This window comes from Zalophus californianus, chromosome 1 (genome assembly GCF_009762305.2).
Source record: "Zalophus californianus isolate mZalCal1 chromosome 1, mZalCal1.pri.v2, whole genome shotgun sequence".
Taxonomy (NCBI): domain Eukaryota; kingdom Metazoa; phylum Chordata; class Mammalia; order Carnivora; family Otariidae; genus Zalophus; species Zalophus californianus.
In genome coordinates this window covers 127140994-127161050 of record NC_045595.1, presented here as the reverse complement: position 1 = coordinate 127161050, position 20057 = coordinate 127140994, and the positions used below count along the sequence as shown (strand labels likewise).

The window sequence follows — 20057 nt, the reverse complement described above, 5'->3', positions numbered from 1 at the left end:
ACATCATTAGTTTTGGATGTAGTGATCCACGATTCATTGTTTTCGTATAACACACCGTGCTCCATGCAGTACGTGTCCTCCTTAATACCCATCACCCCCATTCCCTTCCCCTCTAAAACCCTCAGTTTGTTTCTCAGAGTCCATAGTCTCTCATGGTTCGTCTCCCCCTCTGATTCCACCCCCCTTCATTTTTCCCTTCCTTCTCCTAATGTCCTCCATGCTGTTCCTTATGTTCCACAAATAAGTGAAACCATATGATAATTGACTTTCTCTGCTTGACTTATTTCACTTAGCATAATCTCCTCCAGTCCCATCCATGTTGATGTAAAAGTTGGGTATTCGTCCTTTCTGATGGCTGAGTAATATTCCATTGTATATATGGACCACATCTTCTTTATCCATTCATCTGCTGAAGGGCATCTCGGCTCTTTCCACAGTTTGGCTATTGCGGACATTGCTGCTATGAACACCGGGGTGCATATGGCCCTTCTTTTCACTACGTCTGTGTCTTTGGGGTAAATACCCAGGAGTGCAATTGCTGGGTCATAGGGTAGCTCTATTTTTAATTTTTTGAGGAATCTCCACACTGTTTTCTAAAGTGGCTGTACCAACTTGCATTCCCACCAACAGTGTAAGAGGGTTCCCCTTTCTCCACAACCTCTCTAACATTTGTTGTTTCTTTCCCTGTCCATTTTTGCCATTCTAACTGCTGTAAGTTGGTATCTCAATGTGGTTTTGATTTGAATTTCCCTGATGGCTAATGATGATGAACATTTTTTCATGTGTCTGTTAGCCATTTGTATGTCTTCTTCAGAGAAGTGTCTTTTCATATCTTCTGCCCATTTTTTGACTTGATTATTTGTTTTTTGGATGTTGAGTTTGAGAAGTTCTTTATACATCTTGGATACCAGCCCTTTATCTGTAGTGTCATTTACAAATATCTTCTCCCATTCTGTGGGTTGCCTCTTTGTTTTGTTGACTGTTTCCTTTGCCATGCAGAAGCTTTTTATCTTGAATAAGTCCCAAAAGTTCATTTTTGCTTTTGTCTCACTAGCTTTTGGAGATGTATCTTGAAAGAAGTTCCTCTGGCCGATGTCAAAGAGGTTACTGCGTATGTTCTTCCCCAGGATTTTGATGGATTCCCATCTCACATTGAGGTCTTTCATACATTTTGAGTTTATCTTTGTGTATGGTGTTAGAGAATGGTCGAGTTTCATTCTTCTGCATGTGGCTGTCCAATTTTCCCAGCACCATTTATTGAGGAGGCTGTCTTTTTTCCATTGCATGTTTTTTCCTGCTTTGTCAAAGATTATTTGACCATAGAGTTGAGGGTCCATATCTGGGTTCTCTATTCTGTTCCATTGTTCTATATGTCTGTTTTTGTGCCAGTACCATGCTGTCTTAGTGATCTGCACAAGAAGTTTACACAAGTTCTAGTCCTAAGACCCAACTAGGTCCACTATGTCCCACCTCACCTGATATGATACATCTTACCATATACTGAATACTGACAATAACACCAGCTACCAAAAGAAAAGTCTTTTAAAACTTTTATCCACTAATTACAATAATGAGTTTTCTAATAGGAACCTTAAGAATTAACTTCAAGTTTATTGAAAATAAAAAGGACAGAGGAACTAGTTAAATAAAATCATGAAGAAGCATCCCACAAATCTAGAATGTAGGACATTCAGGACAATACACTTGATCCTATAGATCTCAGTGTTAAGAGAAGAAAAAGAAGATGGTGCTAGATTAGAAGGGATGTAATTTGTAGGCCTGGCTTGGATTTTCGTTTGTATAAACACACTGTAAAAAACTGGGATGACTGGTAAAACTCAATTTAGTTTGCATATTAAATAAGGTAAAGTTTACTATCATGAAAAAGTGGAGATACTTAATTAGATAAATGCATTCCAAAATAATACATATAGTATGATCTCCTTTTGGTAAAAAAAAAACAAAAACAAAAACAAAAACAAAAAACCTCTAAATGTGTATATAAAAATCTAGAAGGATTTATATTAAGTATGGATACTGATAGTTACTGGGTGATATAGGAATGTATTCTGGACTGAACCATTTCTCTTCAAAATCGTATGTTGAAGCCCTAACCCCTAGTTTAGCTGTATTTGGAGATATGGCCCTTAAGGAGATAGGGTTAAAAGAGGTCTTAAGGGGTGTGAATTTAATCTGATAGGACTGGTGTCTTTATAAAAAAAGAGAAAGAAACACCACAGGTTTCTTACTCTCTTTATGTGTGCACAGAGAAGGCCATCTGGAAGCCAGCAAGAGAGCTCTTATTAGAAAGCATATTTTCTGGCACCATGAGCTTGGAGCTCCCATTCTCCAGAACTGTGAGAAAAATAAATGTCTGTTGTTGAGGCCACCAGGTCTATGGTATCTTGTTATGGAAGCCCAACATGACTCATATAGAATGTTTTTGCTTCCCTGTTTTTGCTCATCTCTCTTTTCTAACTCTTAGCAAACATCAACTGCTTTTGCAATAATAGAAATTAAAGAGAAAAGTCAAATCTCCAAATCTGTGTTAGTACTGTAAAATTTTTGTTCTAAAAAAAGTGAGACTAGCATAAAAATACTGAACAAAAACTGTTTGCTTGGTCATTTTCACCACTTCCTTTCTTAGTTTAACAGCTATCCCTGAGCCTACACACACACACACACACACACACACACACACACACACACACAACCATGCATGTATGATGTATTCTTATGAACTTACATGAATTTTGGAAAAAATAGTTGAAGTTTAATATTATTATTTCGAATTAGTAAAATTATGTAAATAGGAAGATGTTTTAAAAAATATGAATCCCAGAAAAAAATAACTTTTCTCTTCTTTGTATCCCTTAGAAGAGTGAAAATTGATTAACAGATTTTCCACATCTTTCTACCAAACCATTCTACAAATCACAAATTATCAAATCCATCAGTAGACTAATCATCTGCAACACTACCTGGACTGCATATTTCCCACCTTTCCATCCAGATCTATTTTCACCCTTCACCTAGTTCTGTGCCTCAAGAAGCTGACCTCTATAGAGAATATCTACCTGGTTCCTCTGTTCTTGGCTTCAGGTTGGGTTTAGCCAGTAGAAGATATCAACAAGTGATCAGCAGGTTGAGTAAGAGAAAGACTAGAGCATTTGTATTCCATCACCCTCCCTGGCGGGTCACTTGCTGGCAGTGACTGCATTCCTCGACTGAAAGCCAAAGCTCCTAGCAGACCGCCCTCTCCCACCTCTTAAGGACTTGCCAGTTTCTATAACTCCTCTCCCTTCTTGAACGTTTAGTTTTATAGATAGTAACAATTACTAGCCTTGGGGTGGTTCACCATCCTCTTTCTTTTCTTTTTTTTTCTTCTTTTTTCTTTAAGATTTATTTATTTTACAGACGGACAGAAGGCAGGGGGTGGACAGAGGGAGAGGGAGAGAGAGAAACTCAAGCAGACTCCCTACTGAGCGTGGAGCTCAACAGGCAGGGCTTGATCTCACAACCCTGAGATCATGACCTGAGCCAAAATCAAGAGTCGGCCACTTAACGGACTGAAACACCCAGGCACCCCTCATCATCACTTTTCCATTTTCCTTTACCTATCCACACTTAATGCATCGGCCCTTGGCCAAACTCCTTGAATTGCACATTTTTAGTGTGGGTGTCATTGATTTCCTGATGGCAACCTGATTTATATGTTGACCAACTTAGATATATTTACTGAGTCATCTATATGTGTTTCCAGGAAATGAATAGGTGGTGAGGAGGAGAAGAATTTCTTTTATAGTAAGAGGGCAGGCTAGGATGTTCAGACCAACTTTCCCACTGAAAGTAATTTACAACGTTGAATTAAATACAAAATGAATTTTGTTAACAGCATCTAAGAACTAGAAGGTAAGGAATTACTAGGTCAAAATTTAAGTTGTGATACGAACCCAGATAAGTAACACAATAAAGCTGCTTTCAATTTGAGGGAATTTACTGAACCTGGAGAATCTTTTAATCTTGATGGCCTTATGAGATGCAAAGTTTAGAAGAAAAAGCCCTGGGCCTGCACAAATTGGAGAGAAGGGAGGTCCAAAAAGAGATTCTTCCTCATAAAGTAGAATCCTAAATGACTCCCCACTCCCATCCAAGAGATAGCAAAGAAAGTTGTCTGGCATGGAACAAAGCAGGAAAAAGGATCTTTAAAAAGCTATAATTCTAGGGTAACTCTAAAAGAATACAGAAAGTATTTATAACTTCTAAAGTAATAAAGGGAAAATATAATGACAAAATAATCTAAATCTAATGAGAGAAATAAAACAAAAGGAAAACATGTGGTATGAGGAAGAAACACAAATTCAGATAAAAATATATAAGCATAAATACATTAATAATCATATTAAATGTAATGAACTAGAGGTTTCAGCTAAAAGATAATCAGATTGTATTTAAAATACAAATTAGTTGTTAGGTGCCTGGCTGGCTCATTTGGTAAAGCATGTGACTCCTGATCTCAGGGTCAGGAGTTAAGTAGAATTTAAAAAATACAAACTAGCTGTTATGAAGAAGAGATGCTAAAAGAGAAATATATAGAAAGCTGGATAGTAAAAAAAAAAAAAAAAGATATAGCATAAAGACACTGACTACAAAAGAAAAAAAAAGCCAGTGAGGCTAAATTAATATCAAGCCAAATCAAATTCAAGACAAGCATTAAAAATATAAAGATCACTTCATCTGATAAGTGTTTCAACTGACCAGGAAGACATGATGTATTTGAACTTATAAACATCTAAGAAATGACCTTAAAATATATGAATCAAAAACTGACAGAACTACAAGATAAAACAGACAAATCTATACACATAAAAGATTTTAACAATAATAATAAGATGTAACTATTTGAATGACCTGATTATGGTACCTAGTTTAAGTGGGCATAGAACTCTACACCTGACAACCACACAGCACACAGTCTTTCCAAATAATCAGAGAACACTGGGCAATAAAGGAAACCTCAAAACACCACATGGAAATAAAGCTAAAATAACACATTCTAATGAAAATTGAAGGGGCACCTGGGTGGCTCAATCTGTTGAGCGTCTGCCTTTGGCTCAGGTCATGATCTCGGGATTCTGGGATCGAGCCCTGAGTCAGGCTCTCTGCTCAACAGGGAGTCTGCTTCTTCCTCTCCCTCTGTTCTTTCTATCTCTTTCTCTCTCTCTCTAATAAATAATTAAAATCTTTAAAAAAAATTGAAGTTGCTTATACTTCTAGCTCGGAAGAATATCATATTCTTCCAAGTAGCATACAAGTGCCTAAAGAATGGCAGAGAGAGTCAGGAGATGCTACTTCCAACTTGAGGAACATGGCATTTGCATGGAGCTTTAAAGGACTGAGGCTTTTCAACTTAGAGACACAAACTTGAAGACATGTTTGGATAATACTAAATAGAATGATATGGAGAAATATTGGATATATGAAGGAAATAGCAGGATGTACCACCAGAAAGGCACTGAGGACTCAGCCCATTGCAAAAAGTGATCATCAAACTATAAAGATAGGGTATGCTCTAACAAAGTTTATCACATACATAAACTACAAAGTTTAGTTGAAGCTTTCTGTAATTTGAAAGAAGCGACAGGTACTTGAGAAATGATGGGACAAGAATACAGGAAACTATAAAAATTGCTGAGAAACATTAGAAATTGGAAAACATTTGTTAAAGTAATTCTGCCTAAGAGTACATCTCAGGTTGTCTTTATATCTTTTAACAAACAAACACAACTCTAAACTGAATCTAAGTTGAATAATTTCTGAAAATCAAAACTGTCAAGACAGAAAGCTGGAAACGTGAGAAGTTCTGGGTGAATGACAGATCTGTGTCACCCTTGGTAAACCCAACCTGCACTCCCCAGGAAACAGAGAATTGACTGTACTTTCTGCGGACTTTGGACAATAGGTTTCCCACCTATGTTCACTCTGTTTAAGACCCTTGATGAGTAGTCCTTCAAAGTCATTTCTGAAGCTTTTTTTCCTTTTTTCCAAGAACTTCAGACTGGCAGCTCATGAAGGCTGATCTTTAGTTCTACAGATTACTCTGTTATCAGCTTCCAGTTCCAACTCCTAGGTTCACTATGCAACTGGCTGTTTGAAGAGCCATAAAATTGGGGCGTCACCATTGCACAGTTTAGTGACTCCTAACATTTGTCATGACACTGATTGCAAAAGTATTCTAGCTCACTGAATTTTTGTAATAAAAAGTGGCCACTGTATCTATATGCATACTATATAGAAGTTGTTTAGACAAACTGAAATTTTCACATGTTCTTCTGGATATTTTCCTCCACATTCGTGGCTGGAAGTTATTTAAGCCTACCGTTCCCTAAAACAAGTTTGCAATTCTCTTATATCTTCTTTTCAGGCCTTCTGAGGAATTCTCTTTCTCAGGGCCCAAAAAGGGCCATATCATATCATTTCCACACCATTCTATTATCTACTTGATGTATCTATGGAGACACTTTTTAAACAGAATAACATAATGTACTCCTGGATCTTCTCACGTGTACCAACGTTAGGGCTACTCTGCACACGTTGATTAGTTTCATAAGTAACAAAAAATAATGCTGAATTCAACTGCACTAATAACATTCCTTGTTAATGAATATTTCCTGAAAAGCTAAAATTTACTATTGGCCAATAAATTTTGGTTTAACCTCAACTTTTAGACAATATGTTTAATACATCTTTTTAAATTTCTACTCAAGAAATGATAATAATGAATACTTATAAGTAGCTGTTAACAAATTAGAAATATAAATCTTCAAAATACATATGAAATATGTAAAGCTATAACTGACCTCACTATATTATTTTAATTAAAGTAATTTTTATCAAAGAATATATAAAATTGTGAACAGGGAAATTATATATATATAATATATATAACATATATTATATATATATATTTCTCCATTTGAAGAGATGATCCAAACTTACTTATGTAAAAACTTGTCATCACTGACATTTTATGTAACACAGAAACAGCCATTTTTCTATTCATCAAAAATGACTCATCAAACATATTAAAATGTTTCTTTTAACTTGATTCATTTATATTTTTTGCTTTAAATTAAGTTAATGGATTTTAAACTTCCTCCTCTCCTTTTTCCACTATATTCATGGTTTTTAACCACAAACTCAGGCTGATAACCGAAAATTCAAATTCCCATATTTTGGTTGATTCTCAAGGACAAAGACTGAAAACATATTAGATCAACAGGTAAGGCCTATAAAAATAAGACAAGACCGTAGAAAATAAAATACAGTCAATATGCAATTATCTAATCAACCCATTTGTATACATATTGTAAGACCTTTTTTTCCTGCTTCTTTTTCTATTCCTCAAACAATTCTTAGTTCTCTCAGGACTTTCCATATAAATACCCTGCTCTCCACTTCATTTTGCTGAACCTATTTCACGAATGCAGATATTAAATACCTTTGTTTAGTTTAAGTTTCATGGTCTGTTTCAGTTAGGTCCAACATAGATCGACTGAAAAAAAGGGGGGGAGGGGGTGTGTTGACTCATATACATGGCCAGTTCAGTAGATTTGGCTTCAGACAAAGCTTTAAGGCTCAAATGATGTGGAGAAGATTTTCTCTCTCTTTCCCACCCCCGCCCATTATTTACTTGTACCTTCCTTGTGTTGGTCCATTTTCAGGTAGGCTATACTCTCAAGGTCCCAAAAAGGTTACCAAGCGATCCCGGGGCTACAGGCTTTTTTGTTCAGCTATAGGGTTAAAGTGAGTCATGGCTCAAATAAATTCCAGAAACTGAGTCTTGGCCCTGTTTGGTCAAGATCATCCTTGAAGCAACCATTATAATATGGTTGATGTGATATGCCAATAGACTTGAGCTAAGGAGGATCTATTTCTAGAGCTTGGGGTGTGGCCAAACATATTCATACTATATTGCTGGGAAATGTTGGCAACAGTTCAAAAAGGGGGAAGGGCATATGGATGCTAAGAAAGCAAATATGATAGGTGAATTCCACTATACTCTTGTCTGGATTGTAGAGAATTTGGATTTGTTATATACAAAGGATTAAATGGGTACAATAAATAATTAGTTGATTTGTACACGTATTTTTAATGTACTCCTGCCTAACTTCTCTGTGAAGATTTTCCTATGCTGAGGCTCAAGACAAAGAAAATTCCACAATAAGATATAATTGTAATATGCTTCAAATTAATTTTTTATTCTATAAACTATAAGCATCACTCTTATTGCCCCAAAATATAGCACTTCATTCTGTATCCTTTCCCTGTCCCATCCTGATATATATCACAATGAGCAAATAATGTGTTTATGTGTTTATGAGAAAACATAAAAGTTAATTATTGTGGCTGTATCATAAGTACTATTATCCAAAACACTGGGGGTAGAAGCTTGTTACCCTACATTTAAGACTAGTTTAAATTTAACAACTCACAACTCACTCAGACCGCTCCATCACTATTTGGGAAATCTAAATGTACTTAAAAAGATGATGAAAGGAGTACCCATTATTTCATTATCACATGAAATATCTACATCTACAAATTTTTCTAAAAACAATAATAGCTACTATATCCATGAGGAAAACTTGATATGGCATAATTCCTTACAAAAGCAGACCTATCTTGTTGCTTTTTTAACAGTGTTTTTCTTAGAACTAAAATATTATTATAGTGTTCTTTACATATTTTAACAAATAGAGCCCACAATCAATTTGTAGGGCTCAGAATAAAAGACAATAAAAAATGAAAAAAAAAAAAGAAGATCCTCAAAGACTTCTTCCTTCCTGCTTTGAGGACCTAGACAGTGTTTTCTATATTTCCTACTTGCTCAATCAATAATCAGTTTAGGAGGCACTCAGTTGATAGGGTTTTGAAAAGTGTATATGTGTCTCTAACAGAGGGCAATCCCATATGTATTCAGGTTTGGGGTTTCTCTTTAGGTGTCTTCAAAACATTTTTTTTTTAATGCTTTTGTTGTCAAGAGAAAAGCAAATGAGATAAAACATGGGTCTTTGAGCCTCCAGATCTGGACACAGAAACAGAGTCCTCACGTTGAATTTTACAACTAGATACAAATTTAACAATATGTAAAGAGAGTCTCTTTAGAATTCTAATGCTGAGGCTGGAGGCAGAAATAAGATGCAGCCTGTGGCTCGCACCCCACCGCAGGTAGCTTAGCTACTTCAGTTTTATCCAGTGTGTTCCAACAAGGCCTCACAAACTGCACTGAGGTTCAAGAAGCATCTCTCAGGCGATGATGCATAAAGACACAGGGATTTTTTTAGTCAATCGCAGGGATTAGGCTTTAATGCTTTCTACTAAAAGACTTCATACGCCAGATAGCTGACTGCTATCCACCGAATCTTGGCAGCCCATAAGACTGCTGAAGCTGAAACGAGGAAGCTATGTTAAGCAGATTTTCGTGAATGTACAAAATGCTTTATTTGTAAAGCTGCTTTTCTTTGTTGCAATTTAAAATTCTTTTTGCTTCCCCCCCTTTTTTTTGATCTCTCAGTTTGATCAACTCTCAGTCTTTATCAAAATTACTTTCCAAAAATGTCCCTTAAAGAGCCACAGGAGAGAAATAAATGCTTACCTCATCAAAAAATAAACTTTTTTAAGGAATAATTCAAAACATGTCAATTTAAGAGATTAAAAATGATCATGGTCCTTACAAAAACTACACAATACACAGAAAGACATGAAATACTTTACCATTATCTGGAAGTTCTAGAGGGCTACAGACACCATTTTTGGTTCTGCTGTTTGGTGAAGAGATCAGTTTCTCAGCGAGAAATGCCGAGATGGGCTGAACTAGCAGAGACGTGAGGTTTGATCGGTTTTGCCTAAAGCTTCCATCTGGATCGAAAAGAGAAGGGAAGAGAATCCTTAGCAAACAGAAATTAAAAACACTTGAAGAGACATTTTTTGTAATGAGTATTTAAAATATGAACCATATGTTTATCTTAGTTCATTTGTTTAAAACACCTTAGTTATACTCTACTTATTAAAGATGATTTGAGGTACTTCAGTCCAAATACTTATGTATCCTAGTTAATGATGGCAGATTATACACATGCATCTACCTCCATTCTCCCATAGAATTCCACTGAAATGACAATAAAAGAATAAAAAAGCATAAATCCACAGGGGCTGACCAAAGAGAAGGGACAGTAGCAACAAAATTTTAAAAAGCTAGAAAGCAGATGCATAAGTTGTCAACTGATGTAACAAACCCAGGGAGACCAAAACCTAAGCCAGCAGAGGGTAAGCTGAGAAGCAATGCAGTTTGTACCACAGAACCCAGAAAGGCTTAGGAATTGACCACAGCACCTACCTATTAAAACATGGGTAAAGGAGGGCGCCTGAGTGGCTCAGTCGGTCAAGTGGCTGCCTTCGGCTTAGGTCATAATCCCAGGGTCCTGGGATCAAGTCCCACATTGGGCTCTCTGCTCAGTGGGGAATCTGCTTCTCCCTCTACCCTTCCCCCTGCTCATGATCTCTCTCTCTCTCTGTCTCAAATAAATAAATAAAACCTTAAAAAAAAAAAAAAACACATGAGTAAAGGAGGGGGAAAACAGGAGAATTTGATGAAATTCTGATTGTGAAGGTATCTCTCCTCCTGAAGTGGTGATTCATGTCTTCAATCAAAAGAGTGTCTATTCCTCCCCCACTCCCTCAGAAAAGTGAAAGGGGATGCTGAACAGGGAGGAAGACACCAGACACAGTGAAGGGGGGGCGGTATCTCATATTTAAAATGGGATGGTCTTATAATTGCCAAGACTTGTCAAATGTTTTACTGTCTTGGTGCCCAGAATCCTTCCTTCCAGGTAGGGCAATAGGAAGTTCACTTGTAGTAAATAACCAGGTCAATGGAGACTATATAAAAATACTGAAAATCTGGAAGTCCACCAATAAAACACCTCACCAGAGACATCCTATGTTAAAGTCCATCAGTCAATAAACCCCATCCTTATACAGAATTTCAAATCAACTCAATTTTGCCATTCTTAAGTAGGTGCCCTCAGTCAAGGACAATCCTAGAAGGCACACATGCATCAGAGCTTATAAGGAGAAGAGTAAGGGGGTCAGGAGGCTCAGGGAGGGAGGTCTCCAGGAAGACAAGGAAAATGGAAAAACCAGACGTGTGCTAATGTATTGAGAGAATATTTACAGTAGAGCTCAGAGGGTTAGCATGTGAGGAGCTTCTAGATACATAGAAAAATAAGAAATCTAACCATCAGACAACCTTTAGCTTCAGAGGGAGCAAAGAGTTGTTCAAGAAAGAAATGTAATCATCATACAATGTAATAATATTTACATAGTCATATTCATATAAATAATGACTAACACACACACAAAATGATACTCTTGGAAAAAAAAAGAAAAGGGCAAAAGTCAGGGGTGACGGCCCATGGACACTTGTGAAAGCAAACTAAATCTTTATCTTCCATACTGGTAATGAATAAAACTGAAAAAATGAATTCAACTGATAAACATGTTTTGAGAGACAGAGAGATAAATATAAAATGTAGGGAACAAATGAAACTACTGAAAGAAACTGAGTGTTTGCCTTTGGGTGAGAAAGTAAAGAGAAAACATAGGGAAGGAGGGGAGAAGATGAGATTTTTGTAAACTAACTTTGTAGAATTATTTGAATATATTTATTTGTAACTTTGAGGAAAACAAAAATTAAATAAAAATAAGGAGAGAAAACTATGTGACAGAAGTAAAAGAAAAATCCACAAGTACTCAGAGTAAAGAGGATGGAGAGAATAAACTGTGCTTAAGAACTAAAAAGTACGTATTCAGTTAACATATTTATACTGACTCAGAGAGGAAATACACAACGGAATGACTCTCTCTAGCAGCCAAAACATCTGTGAACACAGAGCTTTATTTTTCAAAGCTTTTGTTAGGGAAAATGATTGTCAAAGGTTTTCTCAGAATTTAATTTGATAGGACTGCAGGGGGTGCAGAACTCAACCATACTGGTATCCAGGCTCCAGGAGGCAGATTATAAATGAGAAAATATGTTACAGAAGTGTTTCCTTAATTTATCATCTTGAAAACCACAAGACTAAAAAAAAAAAAAAAATGATATTTAGCTTAGGCCTATGGCAGCCATAGCAGTCATAACTTTGAAGAAAAAATAATAAAGATACAAGCTCAGGATCAGGTTTATGATGCAAACACAGTGCTGGTTGCATAATCCAGGAACCCTTTTTATATGGATATAGGACAGTGCATTTTGACCACAGTGTAGTTCATTGCTTCCTAGCAATTTTCATGTCATAGGACCAAGAGTGGCTGTATAATTTGCAGGTCCCAGAGCAAAATGACAATGTGGGACTTCCTGTTCAAAAACCATGAAGAATCTCAAGACTGTAACAGCAGAGCATTAAATCAAGTGTGGGCCCTTCTGAGTGGGGGCCGGTGCGACTGTGCACACTGCATGGTCGTGAGCCAGGCCCTGCAGGGCTCATACAGCACAAGAAGCCGTTCAGTGCACTGAGACAACCTGAAGGGAATGCTCACATCTCAAGCAAGCTGCTGTCAGCCTCAGGTGACCAGCCCTGAGTCTCTGCTGCTCTAGGTCACATCCGGGACCAGAGCGGTTAATATCTCAAGGCATAGATGGTGCCCCTCAGCACACCCGCTGGGAAGCCCCGATACAGCCCTCTTACTCTGGTTCCCCAGAATGGATTTTCTCCATCGGCCATTACCTTCAGGATTTCTAGCGTACATGGAACAGTGAAACAGTATTTATGAGAAATGTGTGATCTGTTGTTTTGATCTTTTCATGGACGTTAGGTGCTGACACATTACCAACACAAAATGAAACTTTTTAAAATGCTACATGATCTCACCCCTCCCCAGATCGAATGCCGAACTCTTTGGTTTGCCATTCAAGGCTCTTCACAATCTCAGACCTTGTATTTTGAACGTTATTTCCGATCGTTCGTCTCCATACATTTTATGCTAACCGTTAAGATGTCCACCCACGCGTTCTGCACTGTGCGTCCTCCAGGTTGTTGCTACAGCCGTTCCTTGAGCTTTCAGGGCTATTCTCATGCATCACACTATCTGAACTTTACACTTTCTCTAAAACCCAACTCAAAAGTCACTTTCTACGAGAAGCTTTCTCTGTTGCCCTCATCTGTGTGCTATTTCTGCGCTTTTTTGTAGTGTTTGTCATTTCTAATTAACATTATCATTACATTTCATACTTATCACTTTATCACTTTGTTTCTCCTCTTTAAACTCTTAAATTCCTTGAAGAAAAAAAAACAAGTCTTCTCCATTATTGCATAACACACAATTCCTAACACAGGGCCAGGACACAACAGGATCAGCAATTCTTTGAAAAATAGTTTCAATGCCACTATCTCACTGGTTTTCTGAATGCCTTCAAGATGGAACAAGGGTACAACTAAAGAATGAATTAAAATTTTATTAATCCTATGCTTGCTACACATTTGTGCTTTTTCTCCAGCTAACTGCCTCCCACAGCAAACATATTACATAGACTTTCAAAACCCATCTATCCCCATCAACTCACTGGTTAACCTTGCTGTAAACTTACCCTTTACGTGTAAAAAAAAAAAAAAAGACTATCTCCCCCCCCCCCATTCTTCCCCTCCTGCTATCATGGAACACTACATCAAAAACTAATGATGTCATGTATGGTGATTAACATAACAATAAAAAATTTTTAAAAAGACTATATAAATAAAATAATCCGAGATGTATTTATCTGTTAATGAAAAAATCAGTAACTGTGTTTCCTTTTTCCCTATAATGCTCTATCAGGCATATGAAGCAATACATTTAAGAGTTAAATATGAGTGAACCCTAAACCCTAATTGAACACATTTAAATCTTTGATTTTTTTTCTGCATGACTAATAGACTTGCATTAGTTTTGAAATATCTAAAGTGGTTCATTAATTTTTCACCTTAAGCTTAATGGAAGTTTGACAAACAGTTCACTTCTGAGAGCAGATAGTAAAAGCAGGACTTTACAGTATACTAAGATTAAATTATGGACAAATGTTATTTTTTTTACTCATTTATTGAAGAAGAGCTGAGAATTTTATTTTCTTACATTATTAAGAGGCTTTGGATAAAACCAAATAATATACCATTTTTATTCATTTATATTTTAAAACACATTTATGAACTATAAGGTATGTGTTGAAAATCAGGCATATTGTGTGCCTGATGGAAAGGGCACCATACAGAAAAGATGTTGACATTACCTCCTAGCACTCCAGCTTTTATTTTTATTTTTTAAAGATTTAATTAGTTTGAGAGAGAGAGAGGGAGAGCACAGGAGGGGGGAGGGCCCAAGGGGGGAGGGGCAGAGGCTCCCTCCCTGAGCAGGGAGCCAGATGTGGGGCTGGATCCCAGGAACCCAGGATCATGACCTGAATCAAAGGGAGATGCTTAACCTATTGAGCCACCCAGGCGCCCCATGACTCCAACTTTTAGATTATAGCATAGATATCGTGCCCGGTTCATTGTTTATGTTCAGTAAAGACTGACACTAACTTTTTTTTTTTTTTTACTAGATAGGTAGTTCTCTCTTCACCTTATGCACTCCTTGCAATCCAGATAAAGATCCAAATCAATCCATGCTCTCAATTATCCAGTCCCTGACACAAAGCCACATGCATGTAGGAGAAAGAGGAAAAAGGACATAGAGTTCCAAGTTTGATTTCATCACTGACTGAATCTGTGAAATGTAATGTATAGACAATTTCACTATGCCAGTATTGTCATCCCATCTACTATACTTGAATAACCAAGGTGACACTGAATGGCCTTCACTATTCTGACTTCGTGAAATAAAAATGCATTACCTTAGAGGCTGACAGCCTGAACCACAGTGGATGAAACTTAGGAGAAATGAGGTCAAAAATAAGTGAAAGGGTTTTCTAATTGTACATATCTAGGAGGCTTTGCATTATGCTTTTTCAAATTGTTGATGCCCACTTCAATCATATCTGGTTAGGTGTATACAGAAAACATGAACACTCTGTTATCTGCCAGCTACTCTTTTTGTATGGCAAGACGGAATTCTTTTAAGCTCAACTGAAGAAGTGTATATAGCAAGCACCGATTACCCAAAGAATATTAATAAATAAATAAGTACATAAATAAATAAGCCTTCAGAAACCAGAAATGCACCAAGAAGTAAAATAAGGTAAAAAATAATAATAATAATGCTGGTAAATAAAGCAAGAGGAGCCTTGTATGGATCAGTGATGATAATGTGCTGCCATTGGAGAGGATAGTACAGTTTCCAAGCTGAGGACTGTAACTCAACCCTCAGCACCTGTGTGTGTAAACGTAAGATCCTGCTACATGATATAAGCATAGATCTTATAGACTCTTTTTATTCAATGTGTGTAGTCCTTGGACAAGCAGCAGGGGCATAATTTAGGAACTCATTAGCAATGCAGAATCTGAAACTCCACCCCAGACCTTCTGAATCTGAATCGGTAGTTTAACGAGATCCCCAGGTAATTCACAAGCACATTAGATAAGCACTGGCCTAAATCATTGTATATTTTTCCACAGCACAATTTACATAATTTTCACAGCAAAGAAGATATAAAAAGCAGGATGAAGCAGATAAAAAATAATAGCCTGTGTTTGCTCACCTTCCCCAAAATTAAAGATGACACAGGCTTTAACCGTATCAATAAACCCCAAATCAACAGTTTTTCTCAGAGGCTCTTTCAAAATGGGAAACAAGGCCGCTCGTATGCTATCACTAAATAACAAGTTTAAATTGGACTCAGAACACTTATTTTTGTTTTTGTCCTTTCCCCAAAGATAAATTTGGTGACTCCAGATCAGAATTACATTTACAACACTTTATTTCAGCCATGAATACATATTAGAATAGCTAACTGATTTGACTTCTTTTTTCTCCCCCTTGGTTTTCAGGTATTATAATTCATTATAGTAGAAGACTGACAAACCTAAAATGTAAATACTTCCCACTTGCCAGCGAACCAAGCAATCAGAGAGCTTAAAAAGCAGAGATTTTTAAAAAGACATTTTGTGCTGCACTTTTATAAAAAGACTCAAATAGCAAATGAACAAGTTGATATCAGTGATGTTATCCCAGAATACCTGATTTGACTTTCTCCAGAGAACTGCCACTTTGACAGAAATCAGACCATTAAATAACTGGCGCAAATGTTTTTTCATTTTTATTTTAGCTCACTAAATTTACAGTTATTTTCCAGAAATGACCAGTGCACTAAATTGGCTAGTCATTTTGATGTTCTTGTAGATACAGCTGATCCTTTATAATTTCAGCATCTCATAACCTGCTGGTTATGAATAGCACCATCCTCCCTCAAGCTAGTCAAATTCAGTACTGTGTTGTTCAGGTTATTATTAAAAATGAAATTGTTAACACTTAAAAACGCTTTGTGCTATGCAGTCTTCTTGGAGCTCATTTGTGTTCTGTGTCTCTGTATGTGTATACACACACACACACACACACACATTTATTTTTGGCATATAGGATGTTTTTATTGGTGATTGTTTTCATAACTAAAATGAATTATGATTTCTTTAATTTACATGATATTTCCTGCCTGCCCTCAAACTAATATAAATTGTAGGTCTAAAAACTGGCTGGTATTGGGGCTTCTGGGTGGCTCAGAAGGTTAAGAGCCTGACTCTTGATTTTGGCTCAGGTCATGATCTCAGGGGTGTGAGATCAAGCCTCAAATCAGGCTCTGCACTGGGCTTGGAGCCTGATTAATATTCTCTCTCTCCCCTCCTCCCACTCCCCTCCCCCAGCTCCTTCACTAAAAAAAAAAAAAAAAAAAAAAAGCTGGCCAATGCCAGGTACCCCACTCTTATAGGTCACTTATTCTGGGAAGCTTACTTCTTGCATATGCCCCCATATAAATCCTTGTTTAGACATTTAGTAAACACTGCTTTTTTCTAATTTCCTTTTTATTTTCTGCTCATTGACCAGAGTGTAAGCTTCTTGGGGACTGATTCAGTGCTGTATTCCCATAGTAAAAAGCAGCATCATTTGGATGAATGATCAGACCAATGTTCAAGGGAATAATTTTGTTCTGTCTGACCATAAACCTAAAACTCATGACTCATGATATAAAACTTGCAATCACAAAATCCTAAAACTAAAGACACAGATGGTCTCATCTCCTCATTTCATTGGTCCTCTCTTAAGCTAAGCATCTTGCCATATTCCGTAGTAATTATTACAATATTCTAATGCTTAACTCATGTGTTGTAAAAAGTCACAAAGGGAATAGGAAGTAACACACTCATTTATAAAGCAAAGTGTCTGTATAATCTGAAATTAAAAGAGCATACAGCTTATGTAGAGTACAATTTTACTTAAAAAATAGTATACAAGAAAAATCTGTTAATATTGTTAATATTTATATTAGTATTTGTTAATTCAATTTGGACTCTCTCTTTCCAGTTAGCTTATTCAAAGGTATTGATAATGAATATGAAGGAGCTAGACAACTCTTCCCATTACTAAAGACATTTTTCTTTACTGTTTAGATATAGAAGTTCAAGATTTGTATTGGTAAAGTGAAATTATTTGGAACAAAGGACGTTAAAATATAAATTACCATCATTTTCTCACCCCAAACAGATGTGCTCGGATCATCTGCATATTTGTGGCTATGCAACAAACATTCAATTAAAGAAGAGATTTTACTATTGTACTAAAAAGTTTTGATTAATATGCAGTTAAGTGAGGTGATATACTTCATTTTGGCCAGTGTACAGGACATAAGCATAATATTTAATTAAATTGTTAGTTGAAATCTGGTGTGTCCTGTAATTGAATTTATTATTTAGAGAACCATGAGACTATATTTTTATAAATACCTTACAGGGTTTTTTGTGACTTTACAACACACTGATAAATTACTTCCAAATCCATTCATATGTTTCAGGTAGACGGTGGCCATCATTAACAACATGCTCTCCAAAGCATTTTTAAAAATTTTTTATTGTTATGTTAATCACCATACATTACATCATTAGTTTTTGATGTAGTGTTCCATGATTCATTGTTTGTGCATAATACCCAGTGCTCCATGCAGAACGTGCCCTCTTTAATACCCATCACCAGGCTAACCCATTCTCCCACCCACCTCCCCTCTAGAACCCTCAGTTTGTTTTTCAGAATCCATCTTCTCTCATGGTTCATCTCCCCCTTCAATTTCCCTTCCTTCATTCTTCCCCTCCTGCTATCTTCTTCTTCTTCTTTTTTTTTCTTAACATATATTGCATTATTTGTTTCAGAGGTACAGATCTGTGATTCAACAGTCTTGCACAATTCATAGCGCTCACCATAGCACATACCCTCCCCAATGCATTTTTGTAGTCTGATCCTTACTACTCAAGAAAACAGGACTTCCTTTGGCATAGGGTTTTATCCCACTGAATTTATATTTATAAGTTTGTCATTTTTAAGTGAAAATTTAGATGAACAATGGCAGTGGTAATATTCAGATGTTGACAAATATTTTAATTCTATTTCAGAGGAATAATTGTTTATATGAGAACTGATTTCCCATTCCCTGAAAGTCTAAATATTTCTATTTCTTTGTATTTATCATTTGTCTACTCTAAGACTATTTCATTCCCTAGAGCATACCAAGAACCTGAACATTTGGAAATAAACCATAAACTATATCAGAAGAAAAGCAAACTAAGAGACAGATAAAATGTCTAGTTTGTTCTTCACTTCAAGGAGAGTAGTCTAGATTCATAACTGGAATAAGTGGCCATCTACACATTACATATAATATAAGCAAAGAAATCCTCTTCAGGGGATTCCCCTGAGAAGCCTCCCATCTCAAACTTGAAGGGTATGAACATCAGAATGATTTGTAAAGTTTCTCATTTTAGAAAAAGTGTAGTTTGCATTTTTCAAAAGATAGCAAATAAACTGTATGGATGGGTTTTTGTTTGTTTTTTGTTGTTGTGAAAGTATGCAACCATGAATTTACAATAAAATTCTCCATAACAGATTGTAATGAGAACACATAATTTTATGAGGCTGATTAGACGAGCAGGCAGAAAACCAATGCTTTATGTCTGGGTTTACATAGTTTTTTAGATGTTTCTGACAATAAAAGAAAATAATTAACCCTCACTATCCTGATATGGATGTTAGATTAAATGAGCTATCACATATGCAGTGTTTCCAGGTCTTCTTGGTTTCTTGTGAATCTTCTATTTTTGACATGGAAACACTGACACAATAAAGGGACTCTGGCCTTGAGTCCAAAGACCAATATCTGGTCCTTATTCTGCCTCTAAATGGGAAGTGACTCTGGGAAAGTTTTTCACGTCTTTTGCAGTCTTGAATTCATCATATATACAATGTCTAAGGACTTCCGTTTCTAAGGTTTCAATTCTAAACTTGTCCGTGAGCAGTCATTTAAGTAAGCTGATCGTTCCCTCTCCAAAATGTGTTTCAAATGGCCATAGAGTACTTTATAATCCTGACAGGAATTTAATAGAAATATTTCTCATCTTAATGTTGAAAGAGGCTCTTTGTATTTAGATGGTTACATCTAACTTGGAGGTGAATATCCCACTATAATAACAGAAAAGTCCCTCATATGTGGAATGGGTAATATGAAAGATTTCCATTAATTCTCCTCCTGGCTTATCATTTTTCTTACACTATAATTAAAATTATTTTTACGAATAATAACACACAGAATTATGACTTGAAAAATATCACTCTATTATCCTACTGAAGTGATGATATATACTGGGAAAAGATAAACCTGGAAGGAGAAAGTAGAGATTTTAAACATACACCATGGAAAAAAAAATCCCCACTGTCAATAAGCCACAGATTGGTCATCAAAAATTACCTCTACCCAGAGCTCTAGTCAAAAATTCTATTATTGGGGCACCTGGGTGGCTCAGTCAGTTAAGCCTCCGACTCTTGATTTC

General features: G+C 36.4%; 1 protein-coding gene across 6 annotated transcripts in view; it reads right to left on the bottom strand.

The window, feature by feature from the left end:
* The window catches only part of NAALADL2 (N-acetylated alpha-linked acidic dipeptidase like 2), a 1313911-nt gene that overhangs the window by 343974 nt on the left and 949880 nt on the right, over nucleotides 1-20057 (bottom strand). For all 6 annotated transcript variants that reach the window (XM_027587309.2, XM_027587311.2, XM_027587310.2 and 3 more), the window contains one exon: nucleotides 9778-9921. In XM_027587309.2, the coding sequence (XP_027443110.2) occupies nucleotides 9778-9921 (144 nt within the window). The remainder of the gene's footprint in view (nucleotides 1-9777; nucleotides 9922-20057) is intronic.